General features: G+C 42.2%; 1 protein-coding gene across 1 annotated transcript; it reads left to right on the top strand.

Moving 5' to 3' along the window:
* The first annotated feature begins 334 nt into the window (after window positions 1-334).
* Window positions 335-16,300, top strand: pcare1 (photoreceptor cilium actin regulator 1). Its single transcript, XM_014209997.2, has 2 exons — window positions 335-4,043; window positions 15,832-16,300. Exons 1-2 carry the CDS (start codon window positions 718-720, stop codon window positions 15,950-15,952), a joined length of 3,447 nt encoding a protein of 1,148 aa, XP_014065472.2. The 5' UTR covers window positions 335-717; the 3' UTR covers window positions 15,953-16,300.
* Window positions 16,301-26,306: the final 10,006 nt, after the last annotated feature.

The raw sequence follows: 26,306 nt of genomic DNA, 5'->3' as shown, positions 1-26,306 counted from the left end.
CCCGAACAAGGAGGGGCATCAACCTCGGTAGAAGTCGTGACATTTGTTCATCTGTTGTATTGAAATAACAATATTAATATATGAGTTGATTTTGAGCATCCAGTCCATTTTACTTGAGCAGTATACTGTATTTACAGTATCCTTTGGGTTTGGCTAGGGCACTAAACAGTGAGATATTGTTGTCTGTTCTATAAAAAGCCACCTGAAAGCAGCCCTGATTAGCGTAATGAGCTTAAGGTCTTACAAGTGTGATTTTTTTCTTTGCTTTAACGTACCATGTGCACACTGAGGAGTTCACTGAAAGCCTCTCTAATCCTTTCAGCTCCTTGTCCTCTACAAGTACACAGGGATGTTGTTCCATAGGACAAGCTGTAAGATGTTGATGTTATGCAAAGGGTATTAACAGAAAACATGAAAATGGATATGCAGATATTTTGTTTTTGCCTATCATACGATAGGCAAGAAAATAGGACACTTTTGAATGGATTTGTCTCTGTTTTGTGTTGTTTGTCTTCTTTTTTGCAAGGATAAAGAACCTGCCAGTATCAACAACTCTGTCACGGATTGGAGCCATCTGAAGATGACAGGTGCAGCTGATAGCTAAGGACCTTGGCTATTTTTCTCTTTCATTTGTGGAGGTTATTTCCCCTCCGTCTTTGTGGGAGTTTCACAGCGCTCTTGTTCACTGAGGAAATCAACTTAAATTGAGCTGCCGCAATGGGCTGTTCCCCGTCTAAAGGTAACAATTTTCCGGGTCAGGCCACCTTTAGGAGGGGAAGGACACTACTACCAGGGGGCCAAGAGAGTCAAGGGAAGTCCCAGTCTGATGATGGAGGGAGTGGAGGCTCCTCCGGAACAGGAGACACAGATGGAGAGACTTGGGAGAGGGGAAGTGGGGAGAGTAGACTGGCTGGTCAGAACTACTCTGTTCAGAAGGAAGCACCTTCAACCCCACAGAAAAAGAGACCCTCCCTTACCGAGTTGGTTCCAGAGGGGGTCATCCTTGACAAAAAAGTGGGGACTCAAGAGGCAGGGTCACATGTAAAAGAGAAACAAGGAGATAGGCAAGACATGGCTGACAAAAAGGGTGGACGAAAACCAAAGAAAAATGGCAAAGGAATCAAACCGACCAAAAAGAAAGAGAAGGAGAACAAATCTCCCCTTGTGGAGCAGAAAGTTGATTTTCCGGAACCTTTAGTGAAAGCCCACCAGGCTGTGTATGCCTATTTAAACCCAAGCATCAGCAAATATGAGATTCTGCTGCGGCTCCTGGACCAGGCGACCCAAACCCAGGTGTCTGTGCAGCCAATGGTGACCTTCATGGCTATGCGCTACGAGGAAATCAACCGAGGGCTGGAGGAAATGGCAGACGAGGGTGAAAGGCTTCTGAAGGACAATGGGGAGCATCTCGCCTGGCCAAACCCAATGAAAAACCTATCCAGTTTCCCCCGCCTCACGTCTGGATCCACCAATGCTGGGTCATCACCAGACCTCTTGCAGCAGCTACTTCAGTATACCACTCAAAGGATGCAAAATGTGGGCCAGTCTGTGGGTGGCATTGGGGACTCTGCCTTAGAGGAGGCGGCTGAGTACTTCATCTCTGTCTCTGAGCTGCTGGAGGAGAAATTAAAAGCTAAGCGTAATGTGGAGACAAGACTGATGCAGTTGCTGACTCGCATTGAGGCTGCCTCACTCCGTACGACCGGACCAGAGGACTCTGCATTGTTCAGTGAGGACAGTGGAATTGGGGCCGAGAGCGAGTCTCTAGCTGGGTCTGAAAGAATTCACCGTGAAAGTTGTGAGTACACTGCGACCAACCATACCACTCCTTACAGTCCTATTGGCAGCAATGCTACCCTAGTCCGGCAAGGGGCACCAAGGCGAATGTTTACCAAGAAAGTGAGTCCAAGCAACTCCCTAAACTCCATAGACTCGGCCTGCACCAGAATGGGTAAAGAGCAGAAAGACACAGAGTCACTATTAGGATCTTCCTTTTTAGATGATGGTGAGGAGGATGACAATGATGATGAGGAGGGAGAAGGTAACAGGAAGCAATCTAGCTCCTCACCATCTCATCCTAACCAGCAACCTAGTCGCCTGGCACCCAGGCGCATAGAGAACCCTCAAAATGTGGAAATGACCCTGAAAATGAAAGATGCCATAAGTGGTCGGATTAGATTTGTTCACTCACAATGTGACAGTGCCAAAACTAAACCAACAGACAGCCCCAAGACCAGCAGGCGCCAGTGGACAGAGGGGGAGGAACGATCACCAAAAAGGCCCCAAACAGCAGCAATTAAAAAGACCCCTGTTTCCAAAGAGGGCCGTTCACAGTCTGTAGAATCCCTCCGCAGCAAAGGTGAAGATCCAACATTGCTTGAACTAGAGAGGACACAGAGGGATCTGAGTCAGAGGCTAGAGAGGATGAGCAAAGGCAGGATGGAAGGGAATGCCAAGACAGGTCCCACTAAACAGAACCCAGGATATACTACAAAGTCCCTGGCATCCAAATGTCTACAATCCACCCTGCGGAAGAACAACAACACTTTTCCAATTCAGGACAAGGCAGGGCTTACTAAGCGTAGCTCCTGGAAACAGGGGGCAAGAAAGGACATGGCGGAGGAAAAAGAAAAGAAAGACAAGAAAACCACCAAGGGGCTGTTGAAAGCCACTCCACCTCCTAGCCCTCCACTGTCACCTCGTCTGTCCTCAGGGTTGTACCGGGGAAGGAATTCTGTCAAAAGGCTGATTGACACCTTCAGCCAGGGGGTGGAAGAGCCCAAACAAGAGGCCTCCAAAATGTTAGGGCCAATCAAAAGTGTTCGAAAGTGTGGGGTCCCTGTTATGCCTGGAGTAGGTGACATCGAGGCCATACTGAGCAGTGGGGTCAGCAGTTGTAGGACAGATGACATAGACGTACAAAGTCTGCCACCCCCTCCTCTTGAGGTCCTGATGGACAATTCCTTTGAAGGTGCACAAAGCCTCACAGTAAGCGACGTAGATGATGGGGTTGCAAGTAGGGGCCGATCCCCTATTCCCAAGAGGGCTATGGCATCTCAGAAGCTGCGTGCTTCCATGCAGTCTGTGACATTGCTACCCAGCAGAGGCAACCTGCCCCAGGGCTCGAGCAACATGCCCCCTGCCCAGACTGTACGGCAGGATACCTCTGCTAGTTCCAGGGTTAGCCACCATGAGCCTCAGCTGGAGGTAAACCCAGAGACAGAGGAGGCCACTCTCTACAAGCAAGCCAGAAAAGTAATCCACTTGCGGCACTCCTCAGAGTCTCCGATGGAGAAAGGTCAGGCTGTGCCCAGGGGGCCCTCTTCCAATCGAGCTGCATCGGGATGTAGACAAAGCGATGACAGCCCCTTTAAGACAGTGCCTCCCACTTCAACCGTCAGTATCCAACCTCCTGCCACCCTGCCTGTATCTAGAGCTCGAATACTGCCTTCCACACCTTCAACCCCAACCGGCTTGCATCGAAGATTCCCCAGTCCCCCCACCTTCAGAACGCTGTCTACGCTTCCATCTTCAACTAGCCCTCCGGTCATTCGCAAACTTCCCACCCCACCACCACTTCAGAGAAGACTCCCAAGCCCACCTGCCTCAAGACAAGTAACTCCAGCAAACTCCAGCTCTTCTGGCTCCACACATTCTTTCAAGGCACCCTCACCACCAACGTCCCCTAGGGTACAAAGATGGAGACGAGAGAACAACAGCGAGGACTCCACCCCAGGGGCTTCAGCTATCTCTCAGTTAATCAGTAACGCTCGCTCTGTTTTCTGCCCGGCCTCGCCCTCAATGTTTAAGGCCCATCCTTGTCCCGTACCCCGCCCCCCACAGACTTGGGCCTCCACCGGTGGCCATGTTGTCCCACGTCCTTGGGGAGATCGTGGCAGGCTCCCTATGTCCGTGCGAGGGCCACAGCCTTTCATCCGACGCAGCCACTCAGACCAGAGGCCCAGTCTAAGCCTGCCGACTAGGGCAACCATCGTCTCATTCGCAGAGACTTGTGGGAGTGAGCCAGCCATCAGCACACAAGGGTGAGTGTCAATGTTTCCCTCTAACTAAATCTCTCTCTTTCAAAGTCCAATAATAAAGTTGTATGCTCCCACTAGTCGTATGCTCTAATATCTTTCAATTCATGAATTGATGTGTTCACAGGCATATTTATCGAAGGAAGGATATGTCTATGATTTAGGATATTGCAATGAGTATTTGTTTTCCTCAATGAAGGAAAAAGCCCCGTCACTCTCCTTGTAGTCAAAACTCCCTCTCTGCTGTGGCACAGTAATGGATCGCTAATAGAGAAACAATATGAACCAAGAATTGGCTGTCTTCATGAGGCAATTATCATCCTGTTTTAGTAAAAACTGCAAATGAAAGAACAAGGCATGTGCATCATGTAGCCCTCTATTTAAAAATAGTCAGCTCCATTCAAGTATTATATTGACTTGATTCATTTCACAATAGCCATAAGACTATGTGCTCTATGCTTGACTAAATCTATTATTACAAATCACAAATATTAAAATGCATGACCTCTGAAATTAAGTTCACTAATTGTGGGGCATGTTAGACAGGTTTCTACTTTCGGGTTTTCATCAACACAAGTTGTTATGGGTTACATAAAATGACAACTGCATTCATGCTTGAAATGTAACATTCTTTTATCTTATCACTGAAGTTGAAAATACTATTGGAGAAATTATTTAATAATCTCAATGGTATTTTCTCTTTTTATGAAATCAATTTGTACTTTTTTGGTGTTTAATGTCACCCAGATTCAGAGACGAATATTAGTGGAAAAATGTAATGGATTCACACACTTGTCATGGTGTAAACACCTGAAACCCCACCTCTTTAAGGAATACCTGGGATAGGATATAGTAATCCTTCTAACCCCCCCCCCAAAAAAAGATATAGATGTACTATTGTATGCACCAATTTGTAAGTCGCTCTGGATAAGAGCGTCTGCAAAATGACGTAAATGTAAACCTTTGAGCACATATTTCATTTTTTTGAAGCCTGATGGTTTTGTTGAGCTATTGATATAAAACCACTTGAGAGGAAATTATGCTTGATAAGATTATACATAACCATTATGGTTTGACTACCAGCATGAACGTCATTTGAAATCTATGACCAATATAGGTGATACAATTACAAGACACTTGAAAACTACTGCCAAGGTTTCAGGTCACATCAGTCTTCTCCTTTTGGTAACCAAATCATAAAATTTATAAATAGTTGGAAAACAACTATCTACACTTCTCCAAAGTGCAGTGTTTTGTGTTTTCAGGCTTGAAGAAGTTAGATTAGTTAATTTTACTAAAATAACTGACATAAATTTGTAGGGGAGAGTGGGGTAAGTCATGCCAAGGGTTAGTTGAGCCACCCAGGGCCGGCTCCAGGCATAAACGACATAAGCGGTCGCACAGGGCCCCCGGGCAAAAATTATTTATTTTTAGGAACTTAGTCGAGGTCTCAACTTACTGTTGAGAGTTAGAATAGTAGAATACACAAGATGCCATTTTTAAATGGGGTTGTGCATCAGCACTTTTTCTCTTGTTGTGTCAATCACCGACAGTCACTAAATTAAAATGTCAGCTCGGCAGCTAACTAAACTTTTAGTAATTATGGCCGAATACCAACCGGGCATGCAAGTTAGGTGCCCAGGCTCCCTAACCTCCAGGGGGCCCCATTGATATTGTTAGTCATTCACACTCAGATATCATTAACACGTCTTGGCAAAATGTGTAGAATTGTAGGAAATTTGCTTTAAAACTTCAAAGATTTTTCTCTGCCCCATGGCAAAATGAGTAGCATCGCATGAAATGAAAACTATAGTATACTATAGTTAGTATATATACTATAGTAATTAATATAGTGTTTCTGATGATAAGAGTATACTGTAGTATTTACTGTAGTGTTTTTCAGACTGATGTAATTTACTATAGTGTTTTTGTTTTTAATATTTTTGACATAGAAGTGGAGGCTTTCTCCTTGAGGAAACCCAATTGAGAAATACTAAAGAGCACATTTTCCATAACTTGTAGGTATGTAGGTAGGATTGGGGTCTGAACGGATAATTCCGAGCTTCTGCTCTTTCTATAACCTGTAGGAGACACAAAATATGGTCTATACTGTAGGTTTCTCACTTATGGGTGGCACAAGAGGAGCGGGCATGGTATATGGAAATTAAATTCTGCAGTATTTACTATAGTTAAAAAAGTGTTGTGTTTTAGAGGACATTACTGTAGTAATTGCGACAGTGATATTTTTATCGGATAATAGTGTAGTATTTACTATAATATTCTACAGTATACTACAACATTCAAGTATTACACATGATCGAGGATATTACAGTGTGTAGTAGAGTATTCTACAGTATACTATAGTTTACTACAAAATTGTATAGTAAGTACTGTAGTGTTCTATAGTAAGCAGTTTTTTCATTTGGGCTGCAACATTTTCTCTACTCCCCATGGCAAAATGTGTAGGATTGCAGGAAATGTACTTTAAAACGTATCTCCGCCGTCAAGAGATGGGGCACTAATATGTTTTGCCCATGAGGTGGAGGAGCCTCCCAACCAAATCTTGCTTAGGGCTGCCTAAAGGCTAGTGCCAGCCCTGGAGCCACCCCTTGTTTCTAGGAAACAAAATTAATTATGTGACCAAATATTTAGGAAGAGGTCATCATTTCATGGAGTCTGAAGGAAGAAACCACATGGAAAAGTGGTAAGCAAGTTAGGTCCCCAAAAATATTTTTACAAAGTCAAATGAATTTGTGTTATTCATTTCATGAAGCTTGAATCTAAACCAAAGTAGATTGTTTTATACACCAGTTGGGGTCTCTATAAGCTACAATATTTGGTCCTAAACTTAGCATGAAAGTGTATCCTTGTACTGTAGCTGTGTTTGCTAATATACTGGAGTCAAAATGTTTGCTTTGGGTTAATTGTGCCATTTGGCCAGGGGCAAGTTGAACCAATGGCTCCTTCATATTCCACACAAATGGTGATTACATTTAGTCAGTTTTATGCAAAATATGCTTAGACTTTGTTTTGCAATTTGTCATACAAATGACCTCAAGTGCATTTTTATTGTTACAGAGCAGACATCATCATGCCTTAGAGACTAAAATTGTGTTCATTTATCTGATGATAAAACAAGCAGGGGTCTAGTCCCCCTGGAGGTTCTTGAAAGAGCAGTCAAAGAAGTGAGAAGGGAAGTCCATTCGAGCACCAGCAAGGGATGGAAAAAATTGGCAGAATGACACTGAAGAAGTACATTGACAAAAAAATACAACTATGTCTCAACTTACACTGTCCCTACACTGTAAAACTTTCCCTGTAAATTTACAGTGTTAAACTGCCAACTGAGTTACCAGGTAAATACTGTAATTTTGCTTTACAGCAGGGATGTTGTAAAATGTTTTACAGTAAGAAAGAGTGCTGCATTATTAGTTAGTTAATGAGCCTACTGTAATCATTACAGCAACACAGCTGTATTATATAATTACAGTAATTTGCTTGCAACTCTGCTGCCAGTATAATGCTGAAAATGTACAGTAATTTACAATATTTACAGTACATACATTTACAGCATGTTACTGTAATCGTTGTATGGTATCAAAACTCGAACTGTAATGTTTTAACGGTAATTGTAATGAATAAATGAATGAATGAAATTCATTGAGAGAAGGTGGACTTTGTATTTTACAGTATTTACCTGTAACTGCATGGGATTGGTGCAAGCAGGTTGGCTGCTAGGTAATACATTTTCATATTACAGCATATCAAATATGTATACTGAGTGTACAAAACATTAGGAACACTTGGTCTTTCCATGACATAGAATGACCAAGTGAATCCATGTGAAAACTATGATCCTGTTAAATCCAATCAGTGTAGATGAAGGGGAGGAGATAGCTTAAATAAGTATTTTTAAGCCTTGAGACAATTGAGACATGGATTGTGTATGTGTGCCATTCAGAGGGTGAATGGGCAAGTCAAAAGAGTTAAGTGCCTTTGAACAGGGTATTTTACAGTAGTAGGTGCCAGGCACATCAGTTTGAGTGTGTCAAGAACTGCCAAGCTGCTGGGTTTTGCACACTCAACAGTTTCCCGTGTATATCAAGAATGGTCCACCACCCAAAGGACCGCCAGTTATCTTGACACATCTGTGTGAAACATTGGAGTCAACATGGGCCTGCATCCCTGCAGAACACTTTTGACAACTTCTAGTCCATGCCCCTACAAATTGAAGCTTTTCTGAGGGCAGAAAGAGCTGCAACTCAATATTAGGAAGGTGTTCTTTAATATCTCTTGCTCTTATGGAGGCCCTGGCAAAGGTTTCCAAACTTGCAGTGAGTACAGGGTAAAATAGACCAAGGACATGGGAAATACTCAACCATTAAAGGTTGTAGGCTTGCTGCCACTTCAATCCGTCCCCTATACACATTTTATTGTTGGGGACCTACAACCACATATCAATTGGTACAGTAGTCTCACTTACGGATGCAACAAATGCAGTGTCTTACAAGGCACGCCTCAAAATATGTAGATGAGACAGAAACAACAATACCATGCACCATGTGGTAAAAAGGTTTTTGCCGCTACAAAAATATGGTAAGGTACTGTATTCTGTGGGGTGGAATTGCAGTACCATTTCAAATACATGAATGTACTGTTAAACCAACATTTAATTGGAATTTACGGTATCATTTACAAATTACGGCAAAAATCACCAAGAGTGCATTGCGATTTACAACAATTTAGTACATTGCTATTAGTTGTATTGTATAATACCGTAACAAAACATATATATAAAAATGAGCAGTGTATTTAACCAAAGAAGAGGATTCATTACAACACTAATTCAAAACCTATATTGTGTTGGGTGACAGAGAGACAAAGAGAAGTTAAAATTGGGATTGGGTAGAATCCTAGATCTATAGTGCCTTGCAAAAGTATTCATCCCCCTTGGAGTTTTTCTATTTTTGTTGCATTAGAACCTGTAATTTAAATGTATTTTTTATTTGGATTTCATGTAATGGACATAAACAAAATAGTCCAAATTGGTGAAGTGAAATGAAGAAAAAAACTTGTTTCAAAATATTATTAAAAAAAATAATAAATGGAAAAGTGCATATGTATTCACCCCCTTTGCTAGGAAGCCCCTGAATAAGATCTGGTGCAACCAATTAGCTTCAGAAGACACATAATTAGTTAAATAAAGTCCACCTGTGTGCAATCTAAGTGTCACATGATCTGTCACATGATCTCAGTATATATACACCTGTTCTGAAAGGCCCCAGAGTCTGAAACACCACTAAGCAAGGGGCACCACCAAGCAAGCGGCACCATGAAGACCAAGGAGCTCTCCAAACAGGTCATGGACAAAGTTATGGAGAAGTACAGATCAGGCTTGGGTTATATAAAAATATCCGAAACTTTGAACATCCCACGGAGCACCATTAAACCCATTATTAAAAAATAGAAAGAATATGGGACCACAACAAACCTGCCAAGACAGGGTCGCCCACGAAAACTCACGGACCAGAAAAAGAGGGCATTAATCAGCGAGGCAACAAAGAGACCAAAGATAACCCTGAAGGAGCCGCAAAGCTCCACAGCAGAGATTGGAGTATCTGCCCATAGGACCACTTTAAGCCATACACTCCACAGAGCTGGCTTTACAGAAGAGTGGCCAGAAAAAAGTCATTGCTTAAAGTGTTCGCCAAAAGGCATGTGGGAGACTCCCCAAACATATGGAAGAAGGTACTCTGGTCAGATGAGACTAAAATGTAGCTTTTTGGCCATCAAGGAAAACACTATGTCTGGCGCAAACCAGACACCTCTCATCACCCCGAGAACACCATCCCCACATGGTGGTGGCAGCATCACGCTGTGGGGATGTTTTTCATCGGCAGGGAATAGGAAACTGATCAGAATTGAAGAAACAATGGATGGCGCTAAATACAGGGAAATTCTTGAGGGAAACCTGTTTCTGCTAAAGCAACACTCGAGTGGTTTAAGGGGAAACATTTAAATGTCTTGGAATGGCCTAGTCAAAGCCCAGACTTCAATCAAATTGAGAATCTGTGGTATGACGTAAAGATTGCTGTTCACCAGCAGAACCCATCCAACTTGAAGGAGCTGGACCAGTTTTGCCTTGAAGAATGGGCAAGCTTATAGCTCATAGCGACATAGCCCAAGAGACTTGCAGCTGTAATTGCTGCAAAAAGTGGCTCTACAAAGTATTGACTTTGGGGGGTGAATAGTTATGCACGCTCAAGTTTTCTGTTTTTTTTGTCTTATTTCTTGTTTGTTTCACAATAAAATATATTTTGCATCTTCACACTTTTCAGCAAGTTGCAATCATGAAATACCGAAATAAACAGTTTTTCATAAACATGGTCTAAATCATGTTTGATGCAATCTGTAAGTACCATTTTTCGCTGTACTGTTTAAACTCGACGAAAGGAACATTGTTGACACTTTTCAGCAAGTTCCAATCATGAAATACAGAAATAAACAGTTTTTCATAATCAAGGTCTAAATCATGTTTGATGCAATCTATAAGTACCAAGTGTTTGGCATGTTATGTAAATCAAATGATACAAACACCCAAAAATCTATTTTAATTCCAGGTTGTAAGGCAACAAAATAGGAAAAATGCCAAGGGGGGTGAATACTTTCGCAAGCCACTGTATATCATGTCAAATATGCCTCATGTAAAATCATTGTCAAAAGCGCAAGAGATACTGTTGCATGACAAACAGGTACTGTTAGATTACAATATAATCTATCTGCCAGTTTGGAACACTGTAAACAATACTAAATAAAAGATAACTAATACCAGAGAGTCTGTTATAATGAAAAAAAGTGTAAAGCCTTTAATACAGCATAGCAAAGTTTAAAACAGCCAGATTTGTGAAATTGCTTTATCCAAACTTTTTTGCGGTTGCGTGAGGCATGGTGATCACAGAATCAGTAGGATATGAAACAAATACTCCAATTGGCAACAGAATTACAATATATTATAATGGACTATTATACATTGAAATATTTGTAGGGGTTGATGCATTTTTCGTTAGGGCAAATATGGTCTGTGATATTGAGGTAGAAATGTAAAACTTCAGAGTGCTTAAGCATCGAATACATTGCAAGTTTGCCCTTTTTTGGCCATTAGGCTACACGTTACAATAAGATTCATCTCTGACTTACCGCAGCATCAGTAGTCTAAACTGTTGCACAAATTGGGGGATTGTTCACACATAGTCAAGCTATTAGACTATACTTTTGTAAATTAATTGAGGTGGGAATGTTTGTCAGTCTCTTTCCTATCGCAATAGAGTCCTGCATCAGGCCAAAAAAATCAGCAGGCGGGTGGCCCTGGAGTTGAGAGAGAACTTGGGTAAATACAATGGCTCAATTACACTTGACATGTGGACTGCAGATTTTCTAAAAATAGAATTCTTGTGCCTTAGAGCCCATTACATATACGAAGACTGAATGTTGTCCACCGCGGAGTGGGACAGTGCATCACAAAACTGCAGATAACATAAGGCCAGCTATTGTGAAAGAATACTTGTGGATCTTGTTGTTTTCCTCTATCGCTTCAAGAGGCCTACTGTCCACCTGGTAATTGTGTGGTTCCAAAGGATAAAGTGTCACCTTCAGATGAATGTGTGGTTTCAGTGAGAAGCCAGCTGTGAGCCTGCGACCAGACACGGTGGATGACATCCTTTTCCTGCACAACAATTTTAAGAAATCCAGGGATGACTGATTTTTAAGTTATTGTTTTGGTATATTAATTTGTTTTCTAATATTAGAAGGCTCTTTAAAGTGATTTGAGTTGTCAATGTACCGCATTGCATTGTGAAGGAAAAAAAAATCAGTTCTTAATTCATGGCAAGGCTTATTTTTAGCCAAATCAAAATTAAAATCATATTTTACTTGCCAAATACACATGTTTAGCAGATGTTATTGCGGGTGTAGCAAAACCCTTGTGTTTCTAGCTCCAACAGTGCAGTAATATCTAACAATTCACAACAATACACACAAACTAAAGTAAAACAGTTGAATTAAGGAATATATAATTATATAAATATTAGGATGAGCAATGTCGGAGTGACAGACTAAAATACAAAAGAATATAATACAGTATATACATATGAGATGAGTAAAGCAAAAATATGTGAAAATTATTAAAGTGACTAGTGTTCACACAGCGTGGTCACACAGCCATGGGTGAACAGGGAGTACAGGAGGGGGCTGAGCACACACCCTTGTGGGGCCCCTGTGTTGAGGATCAGTGAAGTGGAGGTGTTGTTTCCTACCTTCACCAGCTGGGGGTGGCCGGTCAAGAAGTCCAGGACCCAGTTGCACAGGGTGGGGTTCAGACCCAGGGCCCGAGCTTAATAATGAGCTTGGAGGGTACTATGGTGTTGAATGCTGAGCTATAGTCAATGAACAGCATTCTTCCATACGTATTCCACTTGTCAGTGGTGGAAAAAGTACTTAATTGTTGTACTTGAGTAAAAGTAAACATACCTTAAAAGAAAATTACTCAAGCAAAAGTGAAAGTCACCCAGTAAAATACTCCACTAACATCAAGTCGGTGACCCGATCCTGTAGGTTCATGCTCTACAACATTCGCAGAGTACGACCCTGCCTCACACAGGAAGCGGCGCAGGTCCTAATCCAGGCACTTGTCATCTCCCGCCTGGATTACTGCAACTCGCTGTTGGCTGGGCTCCCTGCCTGTGCCATTAAACCCCTACAACTCATCCAGAACGCCGCAGCCCGTCTGGTGTTCAACCTTCCCAAGTTCTCTCACGTCACCCCGCTCCTCCGCTCTCTCCACTGGCTTCCAGTTGAAGCTCGCATCCGCTACAAGACCATGCTGCTTGCTTACGGAGCTGTGAGGGGAACGGCACCTCCGTACCTTCAGGCTCTGATCAGGCCCTACACCCAAACAAGGGCACTGCGTTCATCCACCTCTGGCCTGCTCGCCTCCCTACCTCTGAGGAAGCACAGTTCCCGCTCAGCCCAGTCAAAACTGTTCGCTGCTCTGGCACCCCAATGGTGGAACAAGCTCCCTCACGACGCCAGGACAGCGGAGTCAATCACCACCTTCCGGAGACACCTGAAACCCCACCTCTTCAAGGAATACCTGGGATAGGATAAAGTTCCTTCTAAACCCCCCCTTAAAAGATTTAGATGCACTATTGTAAGTGGTTGTTCCACTGGATATTATAAGGTGAATGCACCAATTTGTAAGTCGCTCTGGATAAGAGCGTCTGCTAAATGACTTAAATGTAAATGTAAATGTAAATATCATAGAAATACACTAACATAGAACATAACCCAAACAACCCCGAAACACCCTAAACAAACACCCCCTGCCACGCCCTGACCAAACTACAATAACAAACAGCCCCTTTACTGGTTAGGACATGACATAATAACAGTATTCTTCAGGTTTTTACCCATAATGCAGTGCAATATACAGCATTAATTCCATAAACACATTTAATACAGTGCAGTCAAATGTGATTTCCTGTATTTTATGTACACTGCTCAAAAGAATAAAGGGAACACTTAAACAACACAATGTAACTCCAAGTCAATCACATTTCTGTGAAATCAAACTGTCCACTTAGGAAGCAACACTGATTGACAATACATTTCACATGCTGTTGTGCAAATGGAATAGACAACAGGTGGAAATTATAGGCAATTAGCAAGACACCCCCAATAAAGGAGTGGTTCTGCAGGTGGGGACCACAGACCACTTCTCAGTTCCTATGCTTCCTGGCTGATGTTTTGGTCACTTTTGAATGCTGGCGGTGCTTTCACTCTAGTGGTAGCATGAGACGGAGTCTACAACCCACACAAGTGTCTCAGGTAGTGCAGCTCATCCAGGATGGCACATCAGTGCGAGCTGTGGCAAGAAGGTTTGCTGTGTCTGTCAGCGTAGTGTCCAGAGCATGGAGGCGCTACCAGGAGACAGGCCAGTACATCAGGAGATGTGGAGGAGGCCGTAGGAGGGCATCAACCCAGCAGCAGGACCGCTACCTCCGCCTTTGTGCAAGGAGGAGCAGGAGAAGCACTGCCAGAGCCCTGCAAAATGACCTCCAGCAGGCCACAAATGTGCATGTGTCTGCTCAAACGGTCAGAAACAGACTCCATGAGGGTGGTATGAGGGCCCGACGTCCACAGGTGGGGGTTGTGCTTACAGCCCAACACCGTGCAGGACGTTTGGCATTTGCCGAGGACACCAAGATTGGCAAATTCGCCACTGGCGCCCTGTGCTCTTCACAGATGAAAGCAGGTTCACACTGAGCACGTGACAGACGTGACAGAGTCTGGAGATGCCGTGGAGAACGTTCTGCTGCCTGCAACATCCTCCAGCATGACCGGTTTGGTGGTGGGTCAGTCATGGTGTGGGGTGGCATTTCTTTGGGGGGCCGCACAGCCCTCCATGTGCTCGCCAGAGGTAGCCTGACTGCCATTAGGTACCGAGATGTGATCCTCAGACCCCTTGTGAGATCATATGCTGGTGCGGTTGGCCCTGGGTTCCTCCTAATGCAAGACAATGCTAGACCTCATGTGGCTGGAGTGTGTCAGCAGTTCCTGCAAGAGGAAGGCATTGATGCTATGGACTGGCCCGCCCGTTCCCCAGACCTGAATCCAATTGAGCACATCTGGGACATCATGTCTCGCTCCATCCACCGACGCCACGTTGCACCACAAACTGTCCAGGAGTTAGCGGATGCTTTAGTCCAGGTCTGGGAGGAGATCCCTCTGGAGACCATCCGCCACCTCATCAGGAGCATGCCCAGGCGTTGTAGGGAGGTCATACAGGCACGTGGAGGCCACACACACTACTGAGCCTCATTTTGACTTGTTTTAAGGACATTACATCAAAGTTGGATCAGCCTGTAGTGTGGTTTTCCACTTTAATTTTGAGTGGGACTCCAAATCCAGACCTCCATGGGTTGATAAATTGGATTTCCTTTGATTATTTTTGTGTGATTTTGTTGTCAGCACATTCAACTATGTAAAGAAAAAAGTATTTAATAAGATTATTTCTTTCATTCAGATCTAGGATGTGTTGTTTAAGTGTTCCCTTTATTTTTTTGAGCAGTATATTTTTCCACACTATGAGGTTGGAATAATACTGTGAAATTGTGAAAAATGTCAATTGTGCCACAGTGCAGATCTTCAGCGGTACAGATTGAATCCATCCCAAAGACACTCACACAAAGTTCTGTAGATTCTCTGTTTTACTAGAAAACCACTGGGGCAACATTAATGCTGCAAAACTGGTTTGTTTGGATGTTGTGGAACTAATCCCAGCCAAATGACAAGCATCGTATCGACTGCCTTGAGAGAATAAGGTAGGTGAGATTGGAGGGTGAAATAAGGTCAAGGAGAGGAGAGAGGGGAGCTTTGCATAAAAAAAATTGAATTGCTTTAAGGAGATTACAGCACAATGATGAGACATACAAGACTGATGGTACATTTTCAAAACCATTCAAGTACCCTGACCCTTCCATTTTGAGTTACAATGATTAACTGTTTTAATATCGTTATGTTTTCACTGATCTTGCCACTGTGAAGTCATAACACTAGATTTTGTGTGCCCTCTATTTTCCTCATCCAGGTAGCCAACAGCAGTATGTAACTAGCTAATCCTTAATGTATTATTCCACTATGACTAACAGTAGCTTGTTCTGCCCGGTGCTAACTGGGTGCTGACCAACCTGTCCTATTACTCTAATCCTCAAACCACCTCTTCATTTCACTCCCGTAGGCTGGAGGACGAGCCAACCAGAGACGACAAGTCATGGGACAGCAAATCGGACTTTAGATGGAATGCCCGCTCTGCTTCGCACCCGGACCTATGCATTGTGGGTCAGGGCCTTACATTGTGAATGAGGGGGCTGGTTAGTGGAAAACCAAGTCGGATTACGAATTAGCAGGAGGATTTAATACTTTTTTTTCCACTGGGAGTGCTAATTCCAAGAAAGCTTCTTTACCGGGTGGTACCACTACCCACTACTCCCTTTAATTTTTCTCAGAGACATTTTTCTATCATGTTATTGTATTCTGGATGCAGCGTGCTTGTGTGTGTGTGTGTGCATGCGTGCGTGCATGTGTGTGTATGTGTTTATTTTTCATTAAACATTTTCAACTCCATGTTTCCTATTTTGATTTGTCAAAGTATTTCTCTTGTTTTTCTATCTTGATTTTTTACAATAAAAATGTGCATACATGAACAACTTTGACGTTTGGACTCAAATCGATACTATAGGCTGGAATTCAATCAAAACCCATACTATACTACTTGTTATTGCTTTTTGCAGAACATTCAATTTACAGTCACATTTCATATCTGAGTATGCAGAACACAATTATCTGTCAGATCTCCTACTTAGCTATCATGCTCATTTTAATGGGGATTGTTATGTTTAAGTCTAAAAGAGGTCTCAATAAATTTCAGGATTTCATGTTCTCTCCTGCTCTATCTTGGTACCATTTCATAATTTTGACACCCATCATTCATCTTTTTTTCTCAATAACATTCTCAGTCTTTTTCTCCTTGTTTAATCTCTCTGTTCTTTGTAAGGACTTGCCTATAGGGTTGTCATTGTCACTTGTGGTATGGGACTGCAGCAGTTCCTGTAAAGTAGCACACTCTGTGTGGGTTTCAGTGCTGGCCTGTAGGTTGTCAGCAAGTGTTGCCTTCAGAGCCATATTTAGTTGACTCGCTGCCCAGTATAGGTACTTAGTGTGACATGCCTGATCCTGTCCCTCAAGTCAGTAAATCAACACAGGAAGGAGCAATGGATGGATAGTTAATTTATTTCCAAAGCTGCAATGATGGGACGCACACAGTATGGATGAATGGTCAGTAGTTGACAGGATATCAATAGCACTCCCTCAGAAACTCTCCATAAATCTACTGTATAATATACTAACTATCATAAGGTGAATGCACCAATTTGTAAGTCGCTCTGGATAAGAGCGTCTGCTAAATGACGTAAATGTAAATGTAAAGAAACAATCGAAATGTCTATCAAAGTCATTGTGATCATATAGTGGATTTAACCATTTCTAATAATTCCTAATTTACTATAATACATTAAATACATTGTTTCCATGTGTAATCTCATATTTAGAACATCAGAATAAACTATCATCCATTTTAGTATTCAAAATATATCAAATTAACCTGAAAAAATGACTCAATGTCACACTCTTGTGGCGAAGAAATATAATAAAATGTAACCTAGAATGTACCACATATTTTCCTAAACTAACAAAACCAGGCTAATACGCTGGCTGGTGCTCGTGAGTTTACAAAACATATACTTTATATATTTGTCATAAATTACCTGCAACGATGGGACACACACAGTGTGGATGAATGATCAGTAGTCGACGGGATATAAATAGCACTCCTAAAGAAGATGCATTTTCGAGTTAGCTACCAACTTCAAAGAGGGAACTTTAGCTAGCATAATACCCACATGGAAAATTTAGATTCTGCAAATAATATATAAAGCCTGGCTTATTTGACACCAAATCAACAACACTAGTTACTAATAACATACATTGCTAATGTACGATGTAAAAAGTGGATTTTATGATGGAATGTCAACTTTATACATTAATATCCCGGGACCATTCAATTTTAAACTCACCCACAGCAATTCTCCATAAATCTGCTGTGGATTACCCAGAATCCCATACTGTTATCACTGAGTTTGTTACACAACGTAAACATACTAATCCACCAGGAGGTGGCATAATGCCCATGTTATACTGGAATTTAACAATTGAATCGCACCGTTACATTAGCACTGTCCTCAGTTCCCTTCAACTGACTAATCACTTTCCAGAAAGTGGGCAGGACGTGGCCCAGAACAATAGTTGGGTTAACCGAGGCTAAGGACATGACAAGAGCTGAAAGAGAGAAAGGGAGATTTCATATTTTCAATGCTATGAGTAAAGAGTACATTAATACAGCCATTTATCCATTCTTTGCAAGTGACAGCATACTTACAGTGCCATGTGTATGTGTGTGGGTGTGCAAGACGCCACTAAATTAGAAAACTCTATTACAATCAAGACCACCGCCCATTTCCTCACAATGATAAATGCCCGTCTTACATTTTTACCTTTTCTTCTACTACTACTAATAATAAATACAGCCTACCTAGGATAAGTCTCACCTGCCAGATTCTCAGTGAGGACGTGAAGCTCCTTGCCTCTGCTGTTTTGCACCCTGGATGCCAATGTCTGCTACTACACTGTCTGGTCTATGGGAACCAATGACAAGGTTTCTTAGCCGTCACTTAACATGTTGTGACAGACAACTGCTGGTAGCACTTTTCATGGAGAATTCTGTCATTACAAAATATAATAATAATACACTATGTATACAAAAGTATGTGGACAGCCCTTCAAATTGGTGGATTCGGATATTTCAGCCACACCCGTTGCTGACGTGTATAAAATTTAGCACAGAGTCGTGCCATTGCCATAGACAAGCATTGGCAGAAGAATGGCCTTACTGAAGAGCTCAGTGACTTTCAACCTTGCATGTCATAGGATGCCACCTTTCCAACAAGTCAGTTCATAAAATTTCTGCCCTGCTGGAGCTGCCGCAGTCCACTGAAAATGTATCATTCCCAGAGACTAGGTATATTGTTACAGGAGATAGCTCATAGGAGAGGGAGGACAGCTTACTGTGCACAATATAGGGACTATTATGAAGTTAAATTGAACATTACACATACCCAGATCATGGAGAGAGTAGCAGAGATAGTGTTGGCATTTCAGACACTATGGTAAACTTTCAAGAACCCTGTGACTCAGAGTTTTGTTAGGTTGTATATACTTCCAACTCATAAAATGCAGTAACTGAAAGAGGCTACAGTCATGGGCCAATTTAGTAGTAGCAGGGGTTACTTTAGTAGCATTGTTGGGATATCAGTTTATGAGGACCCATGCCACATGGCTTGGTAACTGGGAGACCGATGGGAGTACAGGGGGGTATTGGGAGAGCATTGGTAGTCCCGTGTGGCTCAGTTGGTAGAGCATGGTGTTTGCAACGCCAGGGTTGTGGGTTCGTTTCCCACGGGGAACCAGTACGGAGAAAAAATGTATGAAATGTATGCATTCACTACTGTAAGTCGCTCTGGATAAGAGCGTCTGCTAAATGACTAAAATGTAATTGGTCTGGTCCACACACAGTACTGCTTATAGCACCTGCAGTGGTAAAGATCATCATGTCTCTCCTCAGTGAGTGCATAGTTCTTCACGTGATGTAAGGTCCAGCTGCATAATGGGTGAGCTTGAAGACACCATGACAGAGGAAGTGGAGCTAAAGAGAGAGAGACTAGATTCCACTGTAGACATGCAGATGGGTTGGGTCTGGGAGCTACTACATCATAGTTGGGCTAGCTGTTTTATTGGTTAATGCATCATATGAAAGAGGATAGATGTTGGGGTAATTGTACTCTAAACAACATTTTGAATGCATCAATGTGAAAGAATATACAGTGCTGAGTTACCTCAAGAGGATGTGGCGTTAATTAGGGATACACACTTGCCTATCAGATGACGTGCCTATCAAGTGGCAATGGAGGAGATGGGGAACAAAGTGAAAATGATATGGCTTGGGAACACCTCTCAGAACCTGGGGTCGGAAAGGGGAAGACTGGGCGAAAGCATGAGGAGGCTTTTTAGGGCTTTAATTTTTGTGGAATCCAGCAGAAAAGTATCCTGAAGGCATAGAGTCAGGTGAAGAGAGAGTGGGAATTGTCATGATCTCAGACTTTGGTTTTCATGCATATATAATTATGCATAGCTTATCACATTCTTAACCTCTTATGGCTAGGGGGCAGTATTTTCACGGCTGGATAAAAAACGTACCCGATTTAATCTGGTTACTAATCCTACCCAGTAACTAGAATATGCATATACTTATTATATATGGATAGAAAACACCCTACAGTTTCTAAAACTGTTTGAATGGTGTATGTGAGTATAACAGAACTCAAATGGCAGGTCAAAACCTGAGAGATTCCTTTACAGGAAGTGGCCTGTCTGACCATTTCTGGAACTTCTTTGCCATCTCTATCTTTTACTAAGGATCTCTGCTCTAACGTGACACTTCCTACGTCGTCCATAGGCGCTCAGAGCCCGGGAAAAACCTGAATGTCGTCATTCCAGCCCCAGGCTGAAACACATTATCGCCTTTCTCAAGTGGCCGATCAAGGGACTCTGGGCTTAGGCGCGTGACCTGACCGCCCCCGTCTTTGTGATTTTTTCCTCTGTTTGCCGAAAAGGAGATTCCCGGTCGGAATATTATCGCTTTTCTACGAGAAAAATGGCATAAAAATTGATTTTAAACAGCGGTTGACATGCTTCGAAGTACGATAATGGAATATTTAGAATTTTTTTGTGACGAATTGCGCCATGCGCACGACCCTTCTTTACCATTTTGGATAGTGTCTTGAACGCACGAACAAAACGCCGCTATTCGGATATAACGATGGATTATTTTGGACCAAACCAACATTTGTTATTGAAGTAGCAGTCCTGGGAGTGCATTCTGACGAAGACAACAAAGGTAATGAAACTTTTGTAATAGTAAATCGGAGTTTGATCAGGGCTACACTTGGTCGGTGTCTAAATGGCTAGCCGTGATGGCTGGGCTATCTACTGAGAATATTGCAAAATGTGCTTTCACCGAAAAGCTATTTTAAAATTGGACACCGCGATTGCATAAAGGAGTTCTGTATCTATAATTCTTAAAATAATTGTTATGTTTTTTGTAAACGTTTATCGTGAGTAATTTAGTAAATTCACCGGATGTTTGCGGGGGGTATGCTAGTTCTGAACGTCACATGCTAATGTAAAAAGCTGGTTTTTGATATAAATATGAACTTGATTGAACAAAACATGCATGTATTGTATAACATAATGTCCTAGGGTTGTCATCTGATGAAGATCATCAAAGGTTAGTGCTGCATTTAGCTGTGGTTTTGTTTTTTGTGACATTATATGCTAGCTTGAAAAATGGGTGTCTGATTATTTCTGGCTTGGTACTCTGCTGACATAATCTAATGTTTTGCTTTCGCTGTAAAGCCTTTTTGAAATCGGACAGTGTGGTTAGATAAAGGAGAGTCTTGTCTTTAAAATGCTGTGAAATAGTCATATGTTTGAAAAATGGAAGTTTTTATATTTTTGAGGAATTTGTAATTCGCGCCACGCCTATCATTGGATATTGGAGCAGGTGTTCCGCTAGCGGAACGTCTAGATGTAAGAGGTTAATAATGTTATGTTTTGTGTTTCTCGTTGCTTTGCAAGTCTTATGCTATCACTCTCTTAAGAACCAGAAGGAGAAAGTGGAGAAACTAAAAGCAGCTCAGCTGAAGTGGAGGAAGTCACCAGCTTCAGCTGGAATGTCATTTTGTTGTGTGATGAGAGATGGAAATAAGATTGTGTATGGTGTGATCATAAGTCCATAAGTCTCTGAGTTTGAAAACCTCACGGAAAAAGGTGAAAACCAGGACCAGAGGTTTCCCGTCCGGTGATCCCTGGGGACCGGGTCTACCTCAGAGTGTTCAGGAAGAGTGGGACGAGCCAAGGCGAGAGGGTCCCTACAAGGTCCTAGCAACACCAACAGCCATCCAGGTGGAAGGAAGCTCTACGTGGTATCATCTAAACCACTGCACCAGAGTTCCCGAAGGGATCGGCGAGAGACCATCGAGCCATGAGGAAGCAGAGGATGCTGATACAACAGGCAGGAGCCTGGAGGAAACAGAAGGAGAAGAGGACCAAGGCACAACTCCCACAAGCCAACAGACACTCTCTCCTGAAGAGCCAGAGAGTCAAGGGATGGGGAGGAGTGACATGCACGTTGCTGTACAGACAGTCATCACCAACCCACCTGTGGAGGTGTACCCTGTCCCTGGAGCTCCAGGACAATACACTAACAAAAAGGGAAAACCATGTAATGCTGAAGGAGGACCTTTGGACTGTCCATTTGGATATCCTGAATGCCTATGGGGAGTAGCTCCAGGGGGAGGATGTGCTTGTCATACCTATTAAGAACAACAACAATTGTTTGAGACTGAAATAGATGGTGAACTTCCTGACATATATCCAGTTCCGGACTATGTCAAGGATAATGAGGATCCTAATCCTGATCACAGGTTTCAACCGAATGTAGGAGCACATTGGCACCAACAGTGTCGTAAAAGAGGGTGTTGTAAGTGGTGCTCAAAGGGATGGAAAGAAAGAGATGGACATTATCATCATATTGAACCATTGGATTTTGCAATCTGTCAAAGGGGTGATTGCCCATTGTGTTGTGATGAAGAGTGTGTTTAGTGAATATACTACATATATTCTGTATATTAATTGTTGAATGATATTATAAATGATGTTAGACCTTCTGAATATCTGTTCGCCTAGACATGTATGTAACATAGGGTTTTTCCGGTTACAAGAGTCCACGGACCATGCCCTTAATACTCCGACAGGTTAAACACTTATGCTAAAATGATTGTTGGAATAGTGTCCGGGAGGGAGGGCCACATGTTTAGGTGTCATATCGAGAATGATGTTATAAGGATTTATGAGGTTGAGTTTGTTTTTATTGTATTCTACATAACTGAGAAAACCTCGGGCAAGGCAAAGTAATGCATGCACAATTGGCTGGAGGATGGATCTTTTACTTCTTTCTAGCTATATGTGAAAGGAGATGTTTGGTCCTGATTCCCCAGTATGGATGAGGAAGAGGAGCAACGGTTGATAAGGAGAAAGGGAGGCAGATTGCCTCCAGAGCAATACATACAGAAGGTGCTTCTCCTTCTCACTTGTACTGGATCAAATTTAACCTCTCTAGGCTAGGCGGGACGAATTCGTCCCACCTACGTAACAGCCACTGCCAGCCTGTGGCGCGATTTTCAAAACCTTAACAATCCTATTACTTCAATTTCTCAAACATATGACTATTTTACAGCCATTTAAAGACAAGACTCTCGTTAATCTAACCACACTGTCCGATTTCAAAAAGGCTTTACAACGAAAGCAAAACATTAGATTATGTCAGCAGAGTACCAAGCCAGAAATAATCAGACACCCATTTTTCAAGCCAGCATATAATGTCACCAAAACCCAGAAGACAGCTAAATGCAGCACTCACCTTTGATGATCTTCATCAGATGACAACCCTAGGACATTATGTTATACAATACATGCATGTTTTGTTCAATCAAGTTCATATTTATATCAAAAAACCAGCTTTTTACATTAGCATGTGACGTTCAGAACTAGCATACCCCCGCAAACTTCCGGGAATTCGCTAACATTTTACTAAATTACTCACGATAAACGTTCACAAAAAGCATAACAATTATTTTAAGAATTATAGATACAGACCTCCTCTATGCACTCGATATGTCCGATTTTAAAATAGCTTTTTGGTGAAAGCATTTGCAATATTCTAAGTACATAGCCCAGGCATCACGGGCTCGCTATTTAGACACCCGGCAAGTTTAGCACTCACCATAATCATATTTACTATTATAAAAGTTTGATTACCTTTTGTTGTCTTCGTCAGAATGCACACCCAGGACTGCTACTTCAATAACAAATGTTGGTTTGGTCCAAAATAATCCATCGTTATATCCGAATAGCGGCGTTTTGTTCGTATGCGTTCCAGACACTATCCGAAATAGTAAAGAAGTGTCGCGCGCATGGCGCAATTCGTGACAATAAAATTCTAAGTATTCCATTACCGTACTTCGAAGCATGTCAACCGCTGTTTAAAATCAATTTTTACGACATTTTTCTCGTAGAAAAGCGATAATATTCCGACAGGGAATCTCCTTTTCGGCAAACAGAGGAAAAAATCCCAAAGGCGGGGGCGGTCGGGGTCACGCGCATAAGCCAGTGTCCCTTGATCGGCCACTTGAGAAAGGCGATAATGTGTTTCAGCCTGGGGCTGGAATGACGACATTCTGTTTTTTCCCGCGCTCTGAGCGCCTATGGACGACGTGGGAAGTGTCACGTTAGAGCAGAGATCCTTAGTAAATGATAGAGATGGAAAAGAAGTTCAAGAAATGGTCAGACAGGCCACTTCCTGTAAAGGAATCTCTCAGGTTTTGACCTGCCATTTGAGTTCTGTTATACTCACAGACACCATTCAAACAGTTTTAGAAAATTTAGGGTGTTTTCTATCCATATGTAATAAGTATATGCATATTCTAGTTACTGGGTAGGAGTGGTAACCAGATTAAATCGGGTTGTTTTTTATCCAGCCGTGTCAATACTGCCCCCTATCCTAAACAGGTTAAGGGTTGGGACTTAGCAAGTCTCAACACTATAAGGGCACAAGGCGAGACCCAAATGTAGACACAGGAGGCAGATGGTTGAGCTCCGATATTTATTATACCAAAAGGGGTAGGCAAAAGGCAGGTCGGGGACAGGCAAGAGTTCATAAACCAGGTGAGAGTCCAAACAGTACCAGGGGATAGGCAGGCTCGAGGTCAGGACAGGCAGGGGTTCAGTGAACAAGTCTGTCCAAACAGTACAAGGGGATAGGCAGGCTCGAGGTCAGAACAGGCAGAGTTGTCAGGCAGGTGGATTCGGCATCAGGACAGGCAAGGGTCAAAACCAGGAGGGCTAGGAAAAAACAGAGACTGGGAAAAATAGGACCTAGGAGAACCGCTGGTTGACTTGGCAAAACAAGACGAACTGGCACAAAGACAGGAAACACAGGGATAAATACACTGGGGACTAGTAAACAAAGGCACTATGTGTAATCCTGGGATTAAGTGTATTTATTGGTATAATTCTATAATGGCCTATAGTTATCTGTACTTAATCCTATAATGGCCCGTAGTAATATTATAGTCTGATAATGGCATGTAGCAATCTTATAATTGCCTATAGTAATCTGTACTTATTATTTTGTGGAAATAATGTATAGGTGCGCCACCAATATAATTGATCCAAGGAACTACAGGGGAGGGGAAACCCCTCCTAGAGGAAAGAAATTTGATTTGGAAACAATGGTGGAGTAAAGCCGAGGGGATATGGTTATTAGCATAAAGTGGAGGGACTATGAAACTTGTATAAGCATGTAACTGTATAAAAGGAGTGGATAGAGACTGAGTCCGGCAGTTGATCCATGGGCCTGCTCAGCTTGTTACTTTTTAATAAAGTCTATTTGAATTAAAAAGTTTCGGTATCAGAGAAATATGATTGAGCGAACATTTCCACGAAAATACTGACTGATAGCACTTGGTGGTCAATTCAGCTTCCCACAAGAATGGGCTTTTGGTGAGGCAGATGAACCTGTAGCCATATTACTTCAACACTTCTTCAGGATTGGTGGGTCCCCTGCCGGACGGTTGAGCTAACATAGGCTAATGCGAATAACATGAGGTTGTAAGTAACAAGAACATTTCCCAGGACATAGACATATCTGATATTGGCAGAAAGCTTAAATTCTTGTTAATCTAACTGCACTGTCCAATTTACAGTAGTTATTACAGTGAAAGAATACCCTGCTATTGTTTGAGGAGAGTGCACAGTTTTGAACATTAACAGTTATTAATAAACAAATTAGGCACATTTGGGCAGTCTTGATACAACATTTTGAACAGAAATGCAATGGTTCATTGGATCAGTCTAGAACGTTGCACATACACTGCTGCCACCTAGTGGACAACATCTAAATTGCACCTGGGCTGGAATAATACATTATGGCCTTTCTCTTGCATTTCAAAGATGATGGTACAAAAAAAATACAAAAGAACGATTGTTTTTTCTTTGCATTATCTTTTACCAGATCTAATGTGTTATATTCTCCTACATTCTTTTCACATTTGAACACACTTTAAAGTGTTTCCTTTCAAATGGTACCAAGAATATGCATATCCTTTCTTCAGGGCCTGAGCTACAGGCAGTTAGATTTGGGTATGTCATTTTAGGCGAAAATTTAAAAAAAGGTTTGGATACTTCACCCTTCTTCTTCTGATGTAATCTATGTGATTTGCTGACACAAGAGCTCTCAATAAAATTTCATTGGATGTGCAAACTGTCCATTTGTGTCAGCGAATCATATTGCTGAAGCTTGTGGGGGATATATGTACAATATTTATGTCAATTTACACACTTAGTTGATTCCAAATGTACCCATAGGCTGCCAATTAACTTCTCTAGGGTAGGGGGCAATATTTTCACGGCCGGATGAAAAAC

Source organism: Salmo salar, chromosome ssa09 (assembly GCF_905237065.1).
Source record: "Salmo salar chromosome ssa09, Ssal_v3.1, whole genome shotgun sequence".
Taxonomy (NCBI): domain Eukaryota; kingdom Metazoa; phylum Chordata; class Actinopteri; order Salmoniformes; family Salmonidae; genus Salmo; species Salmo salar.
Note: the sequence above shows the minus strand (reverse complement) of the source record. Positions and strands in the feature narration are given on the sequence as shown.